General features: G+C 54.9%; 6 protein-coding genes across 6 annotated transcripts; 2 read left to right on the forward strand and 4 right to left on the reverse strand.

Moving 5' to 3' along the window:
- Positions 1 to 21: 21 nt before the first annotated feature.
- On the reverse strand, positions 22 to 3,739 carry MONBRDRAFT_19511 (uncharacterized protein). The gene is made up of 16 exons (XM_001743246.1): positions 3,578 to 3,739; positions 3,376 to 3,455; positions 3,215 to 3,269; positions 2,984 to 3,079; positions 2,713 to 2,822; positions 2,510 to 2,603; positions 2,134 to 2,418; positions 1,740 to 1,920; positions 1,490 to 1,650; positions 1,157 to 1,366; positions 944 to 1,078; positions 775 to 826; positions 622 to 673; positions 460 to 544; positions 284 to 349; positions 22 to 142 (listed from the first exon to the last, which is right to left on the reverse strand). Exons 1-16 carry the CDS (start codon positions 3,596 to 3,598, stop codon positions 56 to 58), a joined length of 1,770 nt encoding a protein of 589 aa, XP_001743298.1. The 5' UTR covers positions 3,599 to 3,739; the 3' UTR covers positions 22 to 55.
- A 243-nt stretch (positions 3,740 to 3,982) lies between these two features.
- On the reverse strand, positions 3,983 to 8,289 carry MONBRDRAFT_5623 (uncharacterized protein; the record flags this gene model as incomplete). The annotated part of the gene is made up of 7 exons (XM_001743247.1): positions 3,983 to 5,853; positions 6,292 to 6,455; positions 6,535 to 6,755; positions 6,837 to 7,106; positions 7,224 to 7,555; positions 7,683 to 7,825; positions 7,943 to 8,289. 7 exons carry the CDS (start codon positions 8,287 to 8,289, stop codon positions 3,983 to 3,985), a joined length of 3,348 nt encoding a protein of 1,115 aa, XP_001743299.1.
- Positions 8,290 to 8,615: 326 nt separating this feature from the next.
- MONBRDRAFT_22755 (uncharacterized protein) lies at positions 8,616 to 11,508 on the forward strand (the record flags this gene model as incomplete). Its single annotated transcript, XM_001742925.1, has 12 exons — positions 8,616 to 8,873; positions 8,996 to 9,076; positions 9,184 to 9,331; positions 9,415 to 9,440; positions 9,559 to 9,638; positions 9,904 to 10,010; positions 10,120 to 10,361; positions 10,403 to 10,448; positions 10,614 to 10,722; positions 10,809 to 10,868; positions 10,981 to 11,253; positions 11,388 to 11,508. The coding sequence occupies 12 exons, from the start codon at positions 8,616 to 8,618 to the stop codon at positions 11,506 to 11,508; spliced, it is 1,551 nt and encodes a 516-aa protein (XP_001742977.1).
- A 2,924-nt stretch (positions 11,509 to 14,432) lies between these two features.
- MONBRDRAFT_3751 (uncharacterized protein) lies at positions 14,433 to 14,737 on the reverse strand (the record flags this gene model as incomplete). The annotated part of the gene is made up of 2 exons (XM_001743248.1): positions 14,433 to 14,505; positions 14,580 to 14,737. Coding segments are annotated over 2 exons (231 nt in total), but the record flags the coding sequence as incomplete, so codon positions are not given.
- Positions 14,738 to 15,931: 1,194 nt separating this feature from the next.
- MONBRDRAFT_31143 (uncharacterized protein) lies at positions 15,932 to 18,650 on the reverse strand. Its single transcript, XM_001743249.1, has 8 exons — positions 18,354 to 18,650; positions 18,134 to 18,241; positions 17,288 to 17,950; positions 17,050 to 17,130; positions 16,759 to 16,809; positions 16,590 to 16,667; positions 16,273 to 16,447; positions 15,932 to 16,163 (listed from the first exon to the last, which is right to left on the reverse strand). The coding sequence occupies exons 1-8, from the start codon at positions 18,513 to 18,515 to the stop codon at positions 16,027 to 16,029; spliced, it is 1,455 nt and encodes a 484-aa protein (XP_001743301.1). The 5' UTR covers positions 18,516 to 18,650; the 3' UTR covers positions 15,932 to 16,026.
- Positions 18,651 to 19,642: 992 nt separating this feature from the next.
- MONBRDRAFT_22758 (uncharacterized protein) lies at positions 19,643 to 20,978 on the forward strand (the record flags this gene model as incomplete). Its single annotated transcript, XM_001742926.1, has 2 exons — positions 19,643 to 20,870; positions 20,893 to 20,978. The coding sequence occupies 2 exons, from the start codon at positions 19,643 to 19,645 to the stop codon at positions 20,976 to 20,978; spliced, it is 1,314 nt and encodes a 437-aa protein (XP_001742978.1).
- Positions 20,979 to 21,094: the final 116 nt, after the last annotated feature.

The following is a 21,094-nucleotide window of genomic DNA, read 5'->3' on the forward strand; positions in this document are numbered from 1 at the left end:
TTCCCCAATGAAAGCGGCCGCGGCCTCAAACTTGTTGGGCTTGATATGAAGGCGATTACTTCTTTGACTTTTTGGCAGACTTTTCCTTGTCAATCTGCTGACGACGGGCAGTGAGCTTTTGAGCCTCGACCTGCTTCTGCTTCTGTAAACGTGCAAACATGTTGGCAGATGCCGATAGAAAGAGCGTGAGCAGAGGACGCAACCACGGCGGGAACAACGGCGGGAACAACGACACAGTTTTGGCAAGCGCGGGATGGGTACGTTGGTCGACTCAACAACGAACCTTTGAGTGAACGATGCGGTTGTACAGGGTGCGGTCGCGCTTTGACATCATCAGCTTGGCCATTTCCTGAGAAGCGAGGGCCAACCACAAAAAAAAATAAAAAATAAAAAATAAAAAATTAGTGAGCTGGCGGCTCACGCTTGCGCATTTAATGGCAGTGGCATCAGAAAACTGACCTTGCGTTCTTCCTCAGCCGCCTTGCCCTTCTCTGCCTTGGTTTTCTTGCGCTTGGCAGTGTTGCCCTTGGGTTCTTCAGGCGCCCTGGAGAAGTGTGCGATATCAAGTGTTAGAGCAGCACGCTTGACTCAAAGCTAAGCAAGCATCAACGTAGGACTTACTCGGCTGTATCGTCTCCGCGCAGTTCAGCCTCAAGCTCCTTGCGGTAGATATCTAATCACATCAAAGGTCGGGCAATGAGCGTAGGCACCCACATGGGCACGGGGAAAAGAGAGGGGCGGAAGCAGTCGAAGAGAAAAACAAATGGCCTTTACCTTCGTCATCAATCTCCTCAGGCGCCTCTGACTCGTCAATGGTCATGTCAGTCTATGAAAGCGCAAAGACAACAAGCCAAACCATATGAGGTGAGTGAAAATGCCAAATTAAAAAAGCACAGGGGAAAAACAACCTCATCAAGGGTATGTGACAAGCATAAGGGCGTACGCTGTGGATGTTCTTGGCAGCAGCCAATTGTGCACGACGCTCTGGTGGCATGTAGTCATCAGCACCCTCCTCGACAAATGGTGACAAGTGAGGGGGAAGAACAGCGCCCAAGGTATAGGTCGACGTGGGCAGCAGCTAACCGCAGCAGAGATCGATCATGTGTGAGAAAAAGCGGCACAGTAAAGGAAGAAGTGAAAGAAGACGTGCACGTACAGCTTTGGCGTTGATGCAGTCATACACCCACTGAGGTTGCACATAGTGGCGACCATCAAAGGTCTGACTAACAGCCGGACGATCCACAATGTGATGGGTGATGCGGGGATCATCCACCCCATACGGTCCCGCCTCTGCTTCGTCCAGGGCGTCCCAAGACACGTTGCCACCAAAGCTGCGAATCACAAACTCAAGCGAATAGCGAGGCACCTGCACGTACACGCCATAAACCGGAGATAAGAAAGGGGGAAAAAAAAATATTATAGTAAGATGCAAGTCGGAGAGCGAGTCAACTTGAGTCTCCATGAACCACATTTCGAATTTGAGGCATACCTCGCGTGACAAGAAGAAGTACAAGTTTTGAAAAATGCGGGTGGCTGCATCTGCCTCGGCAGCAGCTTCTTCAAGATCCTGGCCCGAGGGCACGTTCATGTCTGAGTCGACCGCAGGGTCTGCCATGGCCTCGAAGGTGTCAAAGGAAGCCTGGTCACGATCTACACAGCCAGGCAAACACAAATTAATTGGCATACATGTCTTGCTTGTTCTAAAAAAGGTTGGAACGATCAGATTGGCAAGTACCTACCGGCCGGTGCAGCTTCTTGTTTGGTTTGAGCGTCCAGCTCTTCTTCCTCATCGTTAAGGTCTTCATCCATAGCTGCCTTGACGTCGGCTAAAGCCTGGGCGACGCGAGACTCTGTCTTCTTGGCTTGCTTACGATGATGCTTGGACATCGTCTCACTGGCCTCAGATTGCGCGGCTTCAAACTCCTGCTCCGTCTGCATCTTAAGGGCGGAGAGGCCCAGGCCAGCGCTGTCCTTCAGCGCGTCACGCTATGTTTGGTATGATGTGAAGCATGGAGACATAAAATCCAGGAGCGATGCGCGATATGTGAGCGTGGGCGGTTTGAGAGCCACTCTCCAGGATGATCAAGTCAACCAGACAACACCACCATAGCATGTGGGATGAGTTCTTCGCACCTGCGGGGGGTAGTGCATGCCGAGTGTGGCGTAGAGCTTGAAGTTGACAAAGCCGAGGAGAGTGAGATAGAATTGTAGGAACGTGCCCATGACACGGAAATCAACGTCGGTGGGGACATCGGTGGCAAACTGGTAAGGCGCAATCCATGTGACGGTTTGACCCATGATTTCAGCCTGATAGTAAATGCCCTTGATGGAGAGGAAAACCTTGCGCAGTGCACGAGCGCGCACAACGTAAAGCATAAACTCGTTGCAAAGGCGGCGGCACTTTTCGACCATGCGAGCCTATGGTCAAGCGAGAGGGTGTTGGAATGAATGAGACGCATGCGATGACAAAGAATGCGCTGGACAGCATGGCCTGGTGGTGCGCACGAACCCGAATCACGCCCGTCTGTGGAAATGAAGCAAATAGGAACAACATGCAGAGGCAGTCGTCCAAGTCACGGATGGCGTCCACGAATGAAGGGTAGCTATAAAATTCCAAAAAAAGGGGGGGGGGGAAGCAAAGTGAATGGAGTGTTTGAGCCACAGGTTTTTAGAGGACGAATGGAGAGATTAAGGTAAGGTGGTTGGCCGTACCGCTCTTTCACCAAGTGGTTGACTTTGACCTTGGGCTCACGGCGGCGAATGGCCTTGACGACACCGGGCTGGTCTTTAGCCTCGGCCTTTTTCAGGCGACGGGCATAAGTCTATGGGATCACAGTGTTGCAGGCAAGACGTTCAAAGTCACATCGTCGTGAGAACAAGGTGACACGCAAGGCACGAATGAGACGCGGTCTATTACGAGTACTTCTCGGCCAACTACAAAGGTTCATAACACCGAGACCGCCCGCGCTAAGGTGAAACACACCTTGAGTTCACGGAAGCGCTGCAGAAGGGGCTCGTGCAACAGCCAATTGATGTCCTTGACAAAGTAGTAGGTGCGATTGGCAGTAGATCCAGTCACCTTTCAGATGCATCACAAACACACACGGAGAAGATTCAAGCCGCAATGAGTCGAAACCGTCTCGAGTCGTTCACCACGACCACCGGCCAAGACCTGCCATGACAGGAAAGAAGGGTCAGACAGGGGACGCCATACCTTCTTCTTGTTCGGAGGCTCGCGAGGATAGATGCCCTTGAGAATGCAAAGTCGTCTAAGAATCGAGTTTCCAAAAATCATGCATGGCACATGGACAAGCCAAGGACATGAGCATGTCGTCGAGGTCGTCATCGAAGAGTTGGCCTGTCAAAGCTGCGTACCGAAAATCAGCCAAGGAAAGCTGCAATTTGCGCACGGCGCGGGACCGAGACATGTACTCGGTAGCCGTACCTTCCTCTCCCTGTCATCAAAGTCAGGCAAGGAACATGAGCACCAACAGAGACCAAGACAAGCATGGCGTTGCCGAGCTGGTGATGTTATTTATCTTTCTTTTCCGAGCAAAGTGGCGAGCATCTCACCCACCTTCTTCTTAATACGACCCATGGCGACGGTGTTTCGTGGAAGCTAAGAAAGCCTTCCAAAAGTCACGACGCAAGTGCTCAATCCACCTGCCCTGCGCTAGCAAATCTTCTCCAGACCGCCAACTCGCCGCCGCCACGAGGTCGCTCTCGCCCCACGACCAAGAGACCAAAAGGCGAACAAATGAACGAATGGATGTGTGTGTGTGTGTGTGTGTGTAAGCTTGAACACGCTTGTCTTTGCCGCGTGCGTGTGTGTGCTGACATCTCACATTCTTCTTTGAGAGAGAGAGAGAGTGTGTGTGTGTGTGTGTGTTTTGGCTTTAGAAAACGCACGCGGTCAATTGATGTTCTAAATATAGAGAATATCATCATCTATTTTTGGGAGCTATTGAATCGCAATGTCAGGTTAGGGCGCGAGGAGTTGAGCTTGAAGGGTGCCAAGGTCTAGGGCGGCAACGCCAGCTGCTCGGCTACGGAGCTGCAAATTTCGATCACCCGTCACAATGGCCACGCGTTTGAGGAGATATTTGCGCTGGGCTACGTTCACAACCTCATCTGGGCGCTCCTGATCCTGGTGGCGCCGCGCACCCTGCAAAATCACGGCATCATTGTTGTCCGCCTCGCGGCGGGCTCCAGCCTCGTGTAAGTTTGTTAAAGTGGCAAAGAGCTGACCCGAGGCAGTGAGCGCTTGAACCGGATGGCCAGCTGCGGGCTGAGCTTGAATCCACGACAATGCGGCCTGTGCCGCCGCGGTACGCCGTTGAAATTCGCCAGAAGAATCTTGCGCCATGCCCTCGAGCTCACTCAACACTGGGTCAAACCATACAAATGAAAAAGCCAACATGGTGAAACGTTTGACAGGCCCAAAAGCGCGCGCGCACAAAAGCAGGCGGAGACGACTGAAAGCGTCGTTACCTGTAATGGGGATGGCCAAGGTAAAAAGGCGCAGGGCCAGTACTGACTCCCAAATGGCAAAGGCCTTGTCTTCCAAGAGCACGTTGGTGTCCAACACGAGCAAATCGGGCTGCACAACCCATTGCAGATCCGCAGTGCGCCGTGCTTGTGCCAAGGCATCGTCAAAGGCGTTGTGCTGTTCTGTTTGCTCCTGCAATAGACGATCCAGTTCACCTTGTAGTGAGGAGGCCAGTTGTGACAACTCAGGCTGCTCGTCCTCGTCCCCACCACTCGGCTGGTCGGAAGATGTTTGAGCATCTTGTTCATTTGAGCCACGTGCATGATCGCTGGTGCACAGCGCCTCATCCCCGACGGCTGCAGCAGCGGCTTCATTGGTGGCGTGAGATCGAGGGGTCTGGATGCGGCACTCAAAGCGGCCCTCATGGATATCCAATACGTCAGGACGCTCCAGGCTCAACTGCGCCATTCGTTGCACCAAAAGAAAAAGACGCACCACAACCAAAGAGGACCGAGCAATCGGGGACGGCCAATCCTTGGTAGCAGTTGCTCCCAGGTCAATGCGATACCACTCGTGTTCCCATTCCCGACTCAGTGAACGAAAGGGTCGTAATCCTCGAATATAAAAGCGCTCTGGAAGATGACACTTTGCTTCTCCAGCCATGGCTGACCACGTGTCCAGGACAGTCATGGCCTGACCCAGGGTAGCCACCACGTCCAGCGTCTCGGCCAGCCGTGTCAGTTGTGCCACCAAATGCAACTGAGGCTGCCTTGAGCAGTCGGTGTCATCTGCTCTCTCCAGGTCTTCGAGGTCTTGAATCGTAACATCAGATCCACTGTCTTCGTTCCCAAAGTCAGAATGCATGCCTGCCTGGTCTGCCTCTTCTTCCTCGTCGTCTTCGTCGTCTTCGTCGCTATCCTCCTCATCAGAGCCACTCGCGCCATCATCCCCGCTGTCAGATGACCCTGTGTTTCGCACAGTCATGCGCAGCAAAGCCGCGCGCAATGAAGCCGGGCTTTCCTCTTCATCAACTTCAACCTCTTCACCGCTTGCCTCATGAACGTCAACTGCTTGGGCTTGATGAGCGTCTTCGGCTTGATCTGTAGCTTTGGTTGCGGCCGTCGTTGTCGCTGACGTTGCCGTACTCATGCCTTCCGCAGTTGAGGATGCGGGAGCATCGCCTTCACTCCACCAACGTGTTAGCATGGTTGCCCATCGAGGCAAGGCAAATTCCAGAAGCACCACGGCCAAGTTGCCTAGATCAGTCACAGCTGCAATAAAGGCCTGTCCGTCACCGCCGCTCTCGGTAGATAAAATGATATCGGTGTGACTCAACAAATGTACAGCCGCCATCACCTCCGATACTGCGGGCACAGGGATTGGCAGGTGAGAGGCAAAACTTGATCACGACGCCAGAAGCGTGAGGCAAACATGGCTTTGCCAGAGCGTACAGGGCACAAGCCGTTCGAGCCCCTCTGGATGCCGCGCGTCTCCAGCGGTATCCGGGAGCGCCTGCGTGCAGCTCTCTAGCATAGACCTGCAGCATGCATGTGGAATGACGGGCAAACTTGTTAGCGGCTTGTGCTCAGCAATACATGTGTTGTGCAAACAACAACGGCTCACGAGATGCAAAGCAGGCAAAACACGCACGTCCACAGCTGTCGGAGCGTGCGCAAGTTGAAAGCGGAGCGAATCTGTGCCACAGCTGAAAAGCACAATCATAGCCAACAATGAGCGGAGCCGACACTGAATATCACCACCAAGCTGGCCAGACAAGAGCTCTTTCTAGAAGTTGCACGTACCGGGCTCGAGACCCTGATTCAGGGGGACTGTGTGCAGCCATGGCGTTAGCAACGCAAACTTGAGAGCAAAGTTGCGACCCAAGGGTCGAAGTCCTTGATGCTGCCCCACAACATGTCGCAGGCCTGCATCGACAATTTGCATGGTTGTCGCTAGCTCCTCGGCCCTGGTCACGCAGCATGTGGCATGAGTACTGAAGCGGGAGCCGGTCGCGCACAGTGACACGGAAACTGCAAAACCCGCACCTCATTTGTTTATACAGCATGGCCACCAGAGCAAAAATACCGTGCATGGTTATCTTAACAACCTCTGCAACTGACAACTCGGCCAGTTGTTGGGTAAGACGATGCAGATCCGAGTTGGACGACCCCCGCTCATCAAAGGCCTCCACGAGCTCGGGCTGAGTCTCGCAGTTGGCAAGAGCTTGCTGCAGCTCCACGCGAGGCCGCAGCCACACTGGCTTGCGCTGCTCGTCAGAAATGTCAAGTCAGAGCAAGACCGCCTGGCACATTCAAAATGGAAAGTGATGCTTTTGCAAGCCACATACGTTGGAGATGTTGGTCGAAGATTCAGACGCGGAAGTCGAGGTCTTGCCAGCCGTGGCTCGCGCATGCGTGGTAGCAAGCGAGTCCTGCGCGCGCTCACTTAACGAGGCCAACATTGACACCAGAGCATCTCGCGATGATTCGACGGGTTGTTTGATGCACAGAGAGCGCATGTAGTTGAAGAGCACGTCCAGGTGACGACCGCGCCGTGCGTGCAAACCAGCCAAGGCCACGAAAGAGCGACCGGCGTTGGGGTGAACGCGTGCTGCGAGCTGCATGCACAAAGCGATTAAATGAGCCATTGCACGAAAACGTGCAATCACGGTTATGAGCAAGTGTACAGCTCAGGCCAAGGGTGGCAGGTTTGGGATGACGAGCACACGCCATACCGAGTACAGAACTTCTGCGTGTTGCTGCAAAGTCTCAACGGAAGGGGCCTCAGCGTCGACGGGCAGCGTCAGGACTGCCCGATAGCGCGCGACGTCTGCCATGGCCAGCAGCAGCTCATGGTAAACCAACAGGGCAGCCTGCATGCTGGGAGCTGAAGCACCGCGGCCACCAAGCCATGTATGATGAGCAAGGCCGTGTCGGTGCAAGCGACCTTTATCCTGGCGGGGTCGAGGCACGTCTGCCACACGCGATCGTCGCATCAAACGCAAGGACTGGCGCGCAGCAGCTTCCCAATGGATGGCGGCTTCGCTCAGCAAGCCGCGAATGGCAACTAAATGGAACAGCAATACCACACAGCCCATGAAAACCAAAGGTCCGTTTCCGGTCAGAGGCGAACGAGGTGGAGCTGCGTTGAAAAGCAGGACGGGCTCATGATCAACAATGGTATTTTGACCAACGTTGAAAGCTCAAGATACGCGACGCGTGCTGGCGGAACCAGTCGACGGCCACATGGACTGAGTGCCGCCACAGCGACCGGATGAGCCGGACAGCCCCGTCGCCCATCAGCAAAGGTAGAGCCTTGAGCACAGCATGAAGCAGTCTGGTTTGCCACAGGCAGAACAAAAAGACATGTACAGTGAGGCCGGCAGAACAGAGTAACGACGCAGTCCAGACTTTGAACCAGCGCCACAACGTCGCGCCTACCACCAAAACCTACCTGGGACGACGTTGCGTCTGTAGCTCGATGAGCTCCTCAAACAGCTCGATGACAGCTTCGTTGGTCTCAGCTGCGTCGGCTGACGCATCGACATGCTTTTTGAGCCGCTTGAGCAGGGTCTGTATCTCAGTCTCAAATTGCTTGACTGCCAAAGTTATGCGGCCAGCCATGTCAGCGTGGCCTGCCCCCGTCGTTGTTAGTTCCATCGGGCGACTGGGAGCTCGTGCGCGGGCTGGACCCGTCTGGGAGCGCGATGTACTTTGACGCGCATGTCGACGATCTGATGGCCGTTGCGACGCCGTCCTGGCTTCCACGGACACGTTGAGCATGCCTCCTCGACCTGCCATCTTTCCACATGCCAACCCAGGTACGCTCTGCCCCTAAGCCAGGCCACCCCTGGCACCCTCTTGCCGCGGAACTGGACTTGTCCTCGTCGGGCAAAAAGGAGCAAAACGAGACCACCGCTGTGGAAGCGTGACATTGATCACACATTCTAGTTAGTAGAGATGGCATGAGACGAGTTTTTGTAGTTGTTTCTTCACTTCTTGCAGAATATTTGCTTCTTACCATTAGTATTATGCGATACTTTATGGTGGTTTAATTAGAGTTGGTGAAGATGTTTCATTTTTTCTCTTTTGACTCTCTCGTGTGTGTTTTTGTTGTGATCTCCAAGATGTTGCCGCCGCCGCGTCAGTGTGGGGTGCTACTGCTCTTCTTGGCCGCCGTTGTGGCTCAGGGCATGGCCGCCACAACCGAGGTGGAGATTGAGTATGGTCGGATCAAGGGTGATTATGAGCCAGAGTACAAGTTGACCGGCTACTACGGCGTCCCATTCGCTAGCCCGCCCGTGGGAGACTTGCGTCTCCGCCCGCCGGTGCCCCCGCAAGCCTGGAACAAGACGAAGGATTGCACCATTGATCGCTTCTTCCACGTATGCCCCGGGCTGCCGCATCTTGGAATGGATGGGCCAAAAGACAGCCGACTCGCACTGACTCGACTCCAACATCGCGTCCGTCGCTCTTTGTATACGTGCTCGGCTTGCCCCCTTCTCAGGTCTGCCCGCAATTTCACTTCTCCAAGAAGGAGTACTACGGCAATGAGGATTGTCTCTACGCTAACATCTACGTGCCCGAGGTGAGTGCATGGTCTGGGACCCTGTGACATGGGTGCAAGATCTATCAGGCTAAAATCCTACCATACCGCTACTACTTGTGCTGTGGATGTCCCCTCCCCACCCACAGGAAGCCGACAACCAGACCCTGCCTGTCATGTTCTGGATCTATGGCGGCGGCTATTCCATGGGCGACGGTTATGAATTTGGCTGGTACCGTGGCAAGCACATCGCTGCCTCTCGCCGCGTCATTGTTGTTGAGTTCAACTACCGCTTAGGTCAGACCCTGCCCCTTAGCCGGTGCTTTGTCCAGCGCCAGCTTACTTTGCTGCTCGCCCCGTCATCCCGTTGTCCTGTGTAGGAGCTCTGGGCTTTTTGGCGCACCCGGTGAGGAGGCTGCAACCTGGCAGGCGTTACCTATGGCTCGAATAGCAGCTTGCTTTTCTGATCTTGTCAATCCTTTTCGCCCATCCTGCCATTCTTCTGCACGATGCTTGCTCTCCAGGATCTCAAGAGCGAGGCTGGCGGCACAACGGGCAACTATGGTGTGCAGGACCAGGTGGCCGCCCTTGGCTTTACGAACCGGTTGGTCGCTGCCATATAGCATCACGTGCGTGTTCCACAATCCGTCGCTTCACTCACGATTCCTGGCGTGTCCGTGCCACCCTCCAGCAATATCGCAGCGTTTAACGGTGATCCCAAGTCCATCACCATCTTTGGCGAATCGGCTGGTGCAATCAGGTGACTCACGATGGTTTCAAGCACAAGACTTTTGAACCCTGAGCATATCCGTTACTACGGATTCCACAAACTGCCGTGGGTGCCCCTCATACCCTCCAACATCCTGTAGCGTCTGCTGGCACTTGACAAATCCCTCCTCGCAAGGTCTCTTTTCCGCTGCCATCATGGAGAGCGGCAGCTGCTCCACTGCCGAGTTCTTTATCAGCCAACAACGAGGTTCGCTTTCATCCTGCAACTAACTTGGTCTGGTGCAGTACTCTTGGCGCTTTTGAGTATTCACTTTGCAACCTGCACTTTTTATCACGCGCCCGTTTCGTGCCGATAGCCTATGAGTTTGGCCAGGAGCAAATCAAGGCTGCTGGCTGTGATCCGAATGCCAAAGACGTGCTGACGTGCCTGCGCAGCTTGGACGCCTTCAAGTTCTTCATGAAGAAGGACGACTGGCCGACCAACACAACACGACCTCCGCTCGCGCCCGTCATGCCCTGGGGTCCTACCATTGATGGGTCCAAACTTGGCACGCCTGCTCGCCCCATCGAGATGATGCGTGCAGGTGACTTTGCCCACGTTCCTCTGATCATTGGAACCAACCGCGATGAGGTATGCAGATGCCGCGGGACTTTGGAAGCATTCTGTCCACCCGTTCTCTGCCCGGTACAGTCTGACGCGCCGTCTTTGCTCTGCAGGGCTCCTTGTTCATGATTGCTATTCCCGAAATCGTCCCAGGCAAGTACCAACGCTGCAAAAGGCAGGCGCGAATGCGTGGCCGAATGCCTTCTTCTGTAGGGGGCTGACTGCCTGACATGAACTGAAACCTAGGGGTGAAGCTTCCAATGTCCGACGAAGACTTTTACACAGTGCTTCAACATTTTTACAACGACTCCACAGCCACCGCCATCACCGATCGCTATCCTGAAGCCAACTACAAGTGCGACATTGCTTTGGACCACCTCTCTCTCTCTCTCTCTCTCTCTGACTTTCAACGTATGCTCATGATGCGTGCTGTGTGTTCAGAAACAACGACGATCGCATGGCCCATATCTTGCGTGACTTTTTCTTCATGTGCCCGAGCCGGTACGTCAGGCCAAGCAGTAGCGCTCAGACTTGCCCAGCTGTCCTGATTCAAAGTGCTGACAGGACCTCACGCGCTATGGATGGAAATGTTGATGCGTGTCAAAAAAAATAGTGCTGCCGCTGGCGTGTTGGCGAGCCACAACGTGTCCTCGTACCTTTATCAGTTCAACATGAAACTGCCCAACTGGGTTGACTATGACGCCTTGGGCAACTATCACACGTCCGAGCTCAGCTTTGTGTTTGACAACCAGTGGCCGCCACTTTTGCACACCTTTGGCGAGAAGGAGAAACGCCTCGCTGCCACCTTTGGCCTCTACTGGACCAACATGGCCAAGCATGGTGACCCCAACCATGACTTGACAAAGGATCAGGCTGTCTGGACTCCGTAAGTACTAAAAAAGCGAGTTGGGGTCAGCTCGCGGGCGATGGGCTCTGATGCTTGGCAGTCAATGGGTCCAATTCTTCCAAGCTCTATTCACGGCTTACCCGTTTGTGCGTCGCCTCTTGCTTGGTTCCTAGATTCTCCATGGCCACCCAGCCCTTTATGAATATGGATGTGCCTACCTATTTGGGCAACAACCTCAACTCGGACACTTGTGACTTTTGGGACGTGCACTACACCAAGTACTATTTTCAGTAGTTTAATAAGACTGTGGAGCATGCTTGTGATTTTTCATGACTTTGCCTCTTCCCGTTTTTGTTTGGGTTCTTTCCATGCAAGGGTTTGCTTCGTGGCCAGCAGCCGGCGGCTAGCTTGCCAAAGACAAACTCGGCTTGCTCCTTCGTCCGTTGCTGCTTGCCTGACATGCAATCCCATTCTTGCACTTTCATTCTGAACCTCAAAGACAATCATGATGTTGAAAAGGATCATACAAGCAAACCCACAAACCCTGTCACACTTTTTTTCGGTTTTTCTTCATTTTCAAGAGTCTGGGGATTTTTGGTTTTGGTCAGCAGTTGACGAGGGGCTGGTGGTGGTGGGCGTGGTGTCGCTCAGGACTAGACGGCATGGATTTTATCGTCGACGTGGGCATCATCCGGGCGAAGGTGCGTCAGCGCTAAAGTCAAGGATTCATGCCCCACAATCTCGTACTTGCCGGCCTCACTGCCCATGCCGCTCGGCCCTGCGGGACAGGAGGAGGCGTTGCCTGCCGGCTGGGAACGCTTGCAGTACACGATCGGTGGCCATGACGCCAATCTCAACGTGGGCTTTCCCCTAGCTGCCAAACTGTTTGTCTGCTTCCAGCGTGGCCGTGGACCACAAGAGGTGAGGTGCCTCCAGGTGAAAATTGGCGGAACGGTCGGGGACGTGTCGAGCAGCACCTCACAGCGCTGGTGCGCGTATCACGGCTGTCAGCACCCGCTGATCATCACCGAAATAGGCGTTGTCGAAGTGGGTCGCGATGCCGTACCCCCTGGCTGCCGCGTCATCTCTCGCACCATTACAGGTCTGACGAATGACCACGTCGGTGCCTGCCACCCTGACCCTCACTTGTACGCCGCCCTCTTGCTCATTGGGGTACTCTTGGGTAACGAACGAACTGTTCGTAGACAAGACCGCAAACCTCAATCAGGGAAGCGGTGGCTCCAAGCTTCATCTTTATGTGCGCTCGGCCCCTCGATCACAGGTATGATTGTGTGTCCTTTGCTTGCCAGAATCCCGTTTGTGCACCGGACCTCAACCAGCGTGCATGGCTGAACATGAAGACCGAACAAGGCCTCTTGAATCTTGCGGTGGTGCGCCCGCGCAAGGGTGAGCAAGCACCGGCTGGCTGGCAGGTGATTGATAAGTGAGTTTTGTTCGTGTCATCATCATCATCATATCACACCTTGTTCTTTTTTTTTTTTTTTTTTTTTTTTTGTTTTCTTCTTCACCTTTTCCCGCCACCTGTGTCTGATGCGCCGTGCACACGCTTTTCCACCTTGTCTTTTTCAGAGATTTGAACAAGGGTTCAATAGGAGAAGAAGTGCGACTCGCGTACGAGCTGGCTCGCATGATTCCCTTTCAAGCTCAAGCTCAAGCCGGGGCTGGGCCAACTCCAACACAAACCCCGACCATGTTTCAGTCTGGGTCAATCGCTCATCAACATCAGCATGCCCCAGCACCTGCCCCATACACAGCACGCTTGCCCCCTGCAAGCGCAACTGCGCGCTCCAAGACAGCCACAACCCCGGCTCGCAAAGGTGTGAATTTATGCACCGGTCCCACACCCTCGACGCCCGATCGCCTTGATCTTGTTTGGGTAATGTGCTTTTGGCTGTCTACGGCTTTGACTCACCATGCATGACGGGGGACCTTTCTTTGTCGTCACCCGTCACCTGCTAGTGAGTCTTTTGGTGGGTGTACCCATTCAGTTGGCTATAGATATGCAGCTAAATGCCAGCCTGATTCACGCGTGTCAAATGCGTGAGCATGTGCCGTCAGCGGCCGATGTAGAAAGCAAGGTGGGGGGTACTGGCTGGTTTTGTCTCAAGCATTGCTGTCGTCCAGCTGACCATGTCTTTTTTCCTTGGGTTGAATATGTTCGCAGTTTGCATATGATTTTACAAAGGAGCTGCGAGTTTTAGCAGACTCTGCAGCTTGATCATCCACGACTTGCTGTCCTCGCGCTTTGAGCAAATACCCAAGATCCAGGATCCAACCTGACGATGCAAGCACTTTGGTCGACCACCTTTCTGCTCATGCTGTTGTGAAGCCAAGCATCAAGTCTTGCTTGTACATAATTTTCTGATGTGAGGGTTGTTGATGAGTGTGTTTCATTTTCGTGGTTCTGCCAGTTACTCGTCGAAGCTACGCACAACGTCGCTGCACTGTTGCGACCACAAATGTGTACTCTTTTAGACAATCACCACTGGCTCGTCAATTCATTTGATTATGAAGCAACGTACACACAATCCAAAGGAAACAATCAAGGTACGACGACAAAACACACCACCAAGACAAGCATGTGGCGATGCAGCAAGGATGCCGCAAGTTTACGTACACGACACGTTTCGCACAAACGCCACAGGAGCTGGTTGATACGCTCAATCACGACGAGCCTCACCACGAGATTCACCATCATCACGACCCTCAGAGCTACCACAAGGAAAGGGGTAGTCAGACACATGGGATGAGGCAGAAAAAAAAAAAAAAAAGAAAGAACAAAGAGAGAACATAGAAGTTCAAACACAAAAAGGGCAAGACAAACAACCGGCTTTCCGTGCAGGACCCAGGGAGGGGGCTTACCGTGGTGCCGAGCTGCGGTAGTCATCTCCACCACTGCGATCACGATCACCACCATAGCTGCCACCACGGCCTCCATCACGGTCGCCATAGCCACCACGACCGCCATCGCCATAGCCACCACGACCACCGTCGCGGTCACCACCGTAGCCTCCACGGTCACCGCCGTAGCCACCACGGTCGCCACCGTAGCCGCCCTGGCCGCCGTAGCCACCTCCGTAGCCACCCTGGCCGCCGTAGCCACCGCCGTAGCCGCCCTGGCCACCGTAGCCGCCACCGTAGCCGCCCTGGCCACCGTAGCCGCCACCATAGCCGCCGCCGTAGCCGCCACGGCCACCGCCGCCACCACCACGGGGAGCGCCACGAGCACGGGCAAAGTTCACCTGGATGCGACGACCCATAAAGTCCTGCCTGCAACACAGCAAGGATTGACACCAATGAGTGTCAAAATGATGGTAGGTGAGGAGAATGCAGCACGGACGCACTCGTTCAGCTGGGCAATGGCGTCGTCAGCACTGCGCTGCTCCTCAAAGGTCACGAAACCAAAACCACGAGGACGCTGCGACTCGCGATCCACGGGAAGGTAGACGTCCTTGATGGGACCAAACTTGGAGAACTCCTCACGCAAATCTTCCGAGCGCGTCTATAGGAAACAGTTTGTTGTGATGATATGAGGTTCTGGCGAGCCCCGAGCTGCTCGTCAAAAGCACGTACCGAGTAGTCGAGGTTGCCAATGTAAAGCTTGAAGCCACCATCACGGCCGCCACCGCCGCCACCGGAACGTGCACCGCCATCTTGGGGAGCTCCGTAGTCGGACATGATTGGGATTCGCGAAGGAAGAGAAGGGGCAGGGGCCGGTCAAAAAAAAAAGGGAAGCTATTGACCAGGAGCACCGCAATAGCAACATCAATCGACCGCCACGAGCGGAAAGTACAAGAATAGCGAGCTGACGCAAGGATTGCCCTCGCAGACCCGCGAGGGCAAAGAAAGACAGGAGCAAATGTGGAAGTGGGAATGGAGAGGCATGAATGGGGAGAAAAAGGAAACATGGTCGTCGAGGGATCCCAACAAGATGGCTGGCCACCACGGCACCAGGGACTCGGCTCTGTACAAACGCCCGTGAAGGGGTTTGAGAGTCATGAACTGACACGGTACCCAGGGGCACGAGAGATCGATGAAGGGACGAGAGCAGGATTTTGGGATCTCGAATCCATCGGACAGTCGACCATCAAGGCCCTCATCACCGAGCCAAGACTGGTTCAAGGCTCAGCAGGTCTCGAGAATCCCTCCATTCAACATCAGATCGTTCACATCAAAGCTGGCACCTCATGGCTGGTAACACTGCCATCTCCGCTGCCATCGAGTCCCCCCCATCAGCGTTGTTGTTTCAATCATGCCGTCGCGGTTGTGCAAGGCAGCATCGAGCCAGTCACCATCTGCTGCATCAGCGGCATCACCCGAGAGCACGCAGGCAGAGGAGGCTAGGCAAGACCCAGAGAACAGCGCTCGCCCATTTGTGTATTCATGTTTTTGTTTCAAGTGCCGTATTGGATGGATGTACACCATTCTCGCTGCGCTTGGAGGCAAGCTAAGACCAAGCGGATGGCGGGTGGCCAAAGCAAGGACATTGCCCTTGCCCATTTCCCGTCATGATCGAGCGTGTGCACGGAAGAGGAGCACAAAAAATCATCAAAACAGCCCGCAGCGTGCAAAAGGGTCAAGCGAAAGGCGCGTACGTTCGGTCAGCGAACTTGTCGCTGCCACTGAAGTTCGAAAGGTTCGAAGGGAAAAATGCAATCACCGCTTTCTGCTTTGCAAATTGATGTCAACAGGTGGCAAGACTTTGTAAAATTGTGAATTGGTTGAACGTGTTTTTTGGGCTCATATTGATAGTTTGATTCATGAGTATTATCCGGCGTCGTGCAACGTTTTCTATGGGGTTGGAGTGGTTTCTGCTTGGGAGGACGAGGGTGTGTTGGTCCCCGCAGTAGCCGCAGCAGCATCTGTCGCGGTGGCTCTTGCCTTGGCCGCAGCAGCACACGCTTGATCGTACGCCAGGCGGGTATTGTCTGCGCGGCAAGGAGGTAAAATCAAAGTCGGGTAAGAAGAGAAATCAGGCACAGTGGGTGGGTGTTGGCCAGATGGGTGTTGGGGTAGTAAAGCTGAGCGGGGACACACAGTTGCGGAGAACGCGATAGGCATCTTGCACGCGTGCGTTAATGCAGGCACCCTCTGCCCATAGTAGCCGTCGGAAGGCGTTCCGGATCTCATTGGTGGTGGCAAGGCCAGCACGATCGGACAATCCCAAGGCGCCGTAATGGCCCTCTGAGTCAGGATGCAAGTGGCCAAAGGCCTAAGGAGGAGGGTAAATATGTCCGTCCCATGCGCACATGCTTGGAATCAGGCTGATGTAGCCATGCACCACGGCTTGGCAGGAAATGCCATGCACCGAGGCCCCAGCGAGAACCAAACAGACAGCCATGATGCGGGCGAACCTTCAGAGCGTGCTTGTCATTGGCAACGGCCTGCTCTTCGACATGAGCATGGTGCAAAATCAAGTACTCGTTTTCCTTCTATTGCATCCGACCCAAGGAGATAAGCATATGAGCCACACGGCACTCCAACTCAAGCCCCTCGGCGAGAACCTGGAAAAAGCAGACTAACCGCATCTGGTGCCAGCTCAGACTGACGGCGACTAGCAGCCAATTGTTCCGTCTGCGCCACGTGTGCGCGATGCGACGGGAGCCACCGAGCAACAGCGCCAGATATGGCAGCAGGTAGGCCAGCGGCGAATGCAATAAACTACGATGGTGATGCATCACAATCAAGCAATGAAGAAGCCTTTTGCCCAGAATCGAGGCGAGCAGTCGGGGGTGGCATTGGTCTGTTCTTTTTTTTTTTTTTTTTTTTTTTTTTTTTTCTCTTTTGGCTTCTTTTTTTTTCCTAAAGTCGTACCGTTGGCTCCGGGAAGATGGACGCGGCGAGAGCGCCGGAGACAATGCCAGCGGCTGTACCAGAAATGGCAGAAGAATACACCTGTCCATTTGGTGTGCGCACGCATCCACGTGAGACACAACGGGGCTTTGAACCCAGGGTGCCAGCCAAACGCAGCAGACAGGCAGAACAATTTGTCCTGGAAGAAATGGAAGAGATACGAGGTCAAAGCTACACAACGGTGGATTGTGGCACACACCTTTTCACCGCCCACCTCGCCGGTCACGCCGTTGACAAAGACGCGCACGGCATTTTTGCCGACTTGAGCATGGAAGATAAACGCCGGCAGGTAGACGGTCGTGACGTTGCTGTCCAGAATGACCGTATTGATCTTGATATTCTCTACTCGCAGCGCATGATCATACTGCGCCAGCATGCATCTCTCAGCCATGGCGAGCTCGGCAGCTTCTACCCGAGTCCGGGCCAGCTCCCAGGCAAAAGTGGGAAACATTTCAAAAGGCAGCACGACGGGAATCTCAGAATCCAGACTGGCAGTTGCTGACGTGGGAATTGAAGGACTGGTCCCAGCTTCCGTGGCTTCATATGAGGCATTGGTTGTCTCGGGCTCTGAGGACTTGGCTGCCAGGACGGCTGGCGGTTGCAAATGCTTGGCAGAGTGAAAGGCTTCGGCGGTGGCAGCATAGCTGCCCTTGACAGCTTGGACGTATTGTCGTCGGAAGCGAAAGCCAGCGTAGACTTGCATGTCATGTGTGCTACCATCATAAGTCGAGATGCCCGCGTCAAGCCACCCGTTGATGGAACGAAGCTCCTCGGCATCCCGGGGTTCATAGACCTGTTTCTCAGCATCAAAGACAGCTCGCTTGCGACGCTGTACCACGTCCCCTTGGAATCGACTGTGTGCCTGGTGGGAGTGATGACACCAACGCCATCGTGAGCCAGCTATCTCATCGAGACCCGATTCACATGCCATGTCATCACGGGGTGGAAGGGTGGGGTCCACAGTACGCAGACAGCGGCACGTTCCACAGAGCGGTTGGGTCGGAACCTTAAGAGACCCGACCAGGAGATGAGTAACAAGATGTACCTTGACGTTAAAAACGTAGAACGGCAGGTATGCTACCTCGGGCTCGGCAGCCTGCAGTTGCCGCACCCAGCTTTGCGAAGCCAACGCAGGAATCCATGCTTTGAGAGCCTGTAGGCAGCGCATCGGAACATGGTGAGGTGCCGGTGGTAGCGACATGCGGACCAAAGAGCAAGTGATGATGAGAGCGAGCACACGCAGGAAACAGAAAGACCTAGAATACCTGTTTTGCCTCTTCCTTGGTTATCGCAAAAGGCACGGCCCGTGGCTGAGCCGCAGCCAGCTGCACGTGACGAGTCGCCGAGACGGTGCGAGGCCCGAGCCAACGACCCAGCATCCCCAGGGGCGCATGGCTCGCCACTGGCCGGACCAGCAGTGCTGCCATGGCCACCTTCACACAGTCAAGTCCAACCCCAAACTGGACAGCAAATATTCCCCCTTCCCCCCGCGCCGCCGTCGCCTGCACCTCCAACCAACTGATGTCAGTCACCACTGTCCCCGGGCGGTGCTCAAAAAGATTTTTAGAGAGAGAGAAGAAGAAGAAGAAGAAACAAGAGCCACAGGAGAGAGAGACACACACACGCACAGAGAGAGAGACACACACACAGAAAGACAGAGAGAGAAAGACACACACACACACACACACATTCAGACATCAAGAGCAGTTTCGTTGACTGTTTTTCACAAACTGGTCCGGAGTGAAGCAGGAGGAGGAAAGGGCAGCTTGGTAGGTAGCTCACGGTGTCTGTAGGCAGCTGGATAGGGTGGTCTGGGATGGGGACTTGGCGCTGGGCGAGGTCTCGAAGCAGACGGACAGCTACCCATGCAGAGCCAGTGAAGTAACGACGGGCGCAACGCAAGACCCAAGTCACTGACACCGACAGCAAAAGTGTGCATTTGTGGGCTTGGTGATCGGAGGTGATGATGGAGGGTGGTGAGGAGGAGGCTGTGCCACTGCTGCCGGGCAAGTCCAGAGCCACGGGGGGTTGGACCTGGTTGGCTTGGCTGCGCGCCAATTTTTCGTTTTGGCTTGGTCTCCTGGTGCTGCTGGCTGCCATCGTAGCGACTGGTTCGCTGCTCGTTGGGATCTCCTCCTCTCTCTTTGGGATCGAGGTGCCCGGGAGTGATGGCTCCGTCATCGTAGTGGGTCTATGGCAACGCTGTCTGCGTCCTGCACACCCATCTGCTGTGCACGTGGTCAATTCGGGTAATGATGGATGGGAATGTGACTTTGTCAACAAGGCCAACGCCGACCTTGATCGCGTGGTCGAGATTCGCCGCCAATCTGTCCATGCCTTGCGCTTGGCCCGTTTTGTGGTTCTGGCCCAGTTTGTATGTGCCATGATAACCCTGGTGGTGACCACGTTGCTTCTGCGGGCGCATGGCCTCTCACGACGCCCATATCTGGCCGTAGCGGCCACCTCAACCGGCGCGCTCGCACTGATTGCGGCCATCATTGTTGGCACGGTCCGCGGCCAAGTCAACCACCATGCACACTTTGAGTGGGCTGGCATGATACTCTTTGCCATCGCAGCTGTGGCCGTAATCATGGCCCTGATTGCGCTCTTCCTGGGTCGTATCCTCGTCTATCCGCCCATCTACCCACTGCATCGCGTAACACTCGGCCAATATCTACGCTTCGCCATCCTTCTCCACGGCGTCCTGGCCCTGGCTGCAGAGTATGGGCCTCTCGGCTTGGGTATGGCCCCTGGCTGCGCCGTCCTGGCCCTCCTCGCCGCCTTGGTCCATCCGCGCGGCAAGACCCCAGCCTTGATTGCCCAGATATTTGCCTCGGGTATCAATGCCGTGGCCGCCCTCATCTTTGGTCCCACCGTCATCAGCCACGGCAGCGAAACCAATCGCATCACGTTCGCTCTCGCTCTTCTCAATTGCGGGCTGCAACTGGGCACTTTTGTAGCCCTTTTCTTCTACCACCCGGATTCCAGTGCCCGTGCGACCGCTCATAGGACCACGTCTGCTCGAAACCCAATTTCACAGCCCCAAGACCCATCTACTGGTGCTGGTCCTCGCCATTCACCAGTGCCACCTGCCTCACCCAACCCTTCCACTTCCAAGGGCGTGGTACGACCCCCACGACGCCGCCGCAAACATGTGGCCAAAGCAGAGCCAACCTTGTCTAATGCCGACCATGCAAGCCTGACCCAAAGCACCGCCGAGGAGGACCAGCCAGCGCCAGTCGTGGTCGTGCCCATGCCTCTCGATGCGGCCCCAGCCGAGACCACTGAAATCACTCGCACCCCCGTCCAACAACGCGAATCCAACCCCAACGCCTCTCCAGCACAATCCATGAGGGTAGAACAAGAACCGGTGCCTCTCAAGACGACCGCCCCAGCTCCAAGTGTCGCAGTTACGCCTGTCCAGCCGACCAAACCAACAGTGCCGGCCACTGCTGTCAACCCTTCAATGCCCCTCAGCACACCAGAGCCCGCTGCAGCATCTACACCCGAGATTGTCAGACCGGTGGCTATAGAGCGTTTGGACCAAGCGCCGACAAAAATGCCCAGTCAGGCCACGCAACCAGCCTCCAACTCCGCGGAGGTGCTCTCAAGCGCGACAGAGGGGGATCTCTTCGGTGGAGCGCCCTCCATCATTGATTTTGATATTGAAAAACGTGGCGATGCTCCCAAGCGCACTGCGCGACGTGCTCGTGCCAAGGTCCGCGAAATGGAGAAGCAAGAAGCCACTGACGACGTCGCCCCTCTGATTGACGTCAGCATGCGTGTCCCTCGTGCGCGCCACAGTGCTCGGTTACGGAATCGGTCCTTGTCGCCTGAATCAGAACGTCGAACAACCACGCTACGTCATGATCAACGACACGAGGAGTTAGGAGAGCCGCCTCGATTAGCTACACAGACAGCAAAAGGCTTTGGAAGCGTGGACAGCCTGCAAACACAGTCCAGCCATGCGGTGTCATCACCAAACTCGGGTACAGCAGCTGCTGTC

The sequence above is a fragment of the Monosiga brevicollis genome, genomic scaffold, assembly GCF_000002865.3.
Source record: "Monosiga brevicollis MX1 MONBRscaffold_3 genomic scaffold, whole genome shotgun sequence".
NCBI classification, from domain to species: Eukaryota; class Choanoflagellata; order Craspedida; family Salpingoecidae; genus Monosiga; species Monosiga brevicollis.

Bases quoted from the DNA above. Each gene is read 5' to 3' on its own strand.
- MONBRDRAFT_19511 (XM_001743246.1), bottom strand. From the start codon at position 3,598: ATGGGTCGTATTAAGAAGAAG. The intron at 2,604-2,712 runs GTACGGCCAACC...GGAATTTTATAG, and splicing joins AACCACTTGGTGAAAGAGCG to CTACCCTTCATTCGTGGACG. The intron at 827-943 runs GTACGCCCTTAT...GCGCTTTCATAG, and splicing joins CTGCCAAGAACATCCACAGC to ACTGACATGACCATTGACGA.
- MONBRDRAFT_31143 (XM_001743249.1), bottom strand. From the start codon at position 18,515: ATGGCAGCACTGCTGGTCCGGCCAGTGGCGAGCCATGCGCCCCTGGGG. The intron at 17,131-17,287 runs GTGTGTGCCACA...CCAAATGGACAG, and splicing joins GCGAGGTGGGCGGTGAAAAG to GTGTATTCTTCTGCCATTTC. The intron at 16,164-16,272 runs GTGTGTCCCCGC...CTTGCCGCGCAG, and splicing joins CTATCGCGTTCTCCGCAACT to ACAATACCCGCCTGGCGTAC.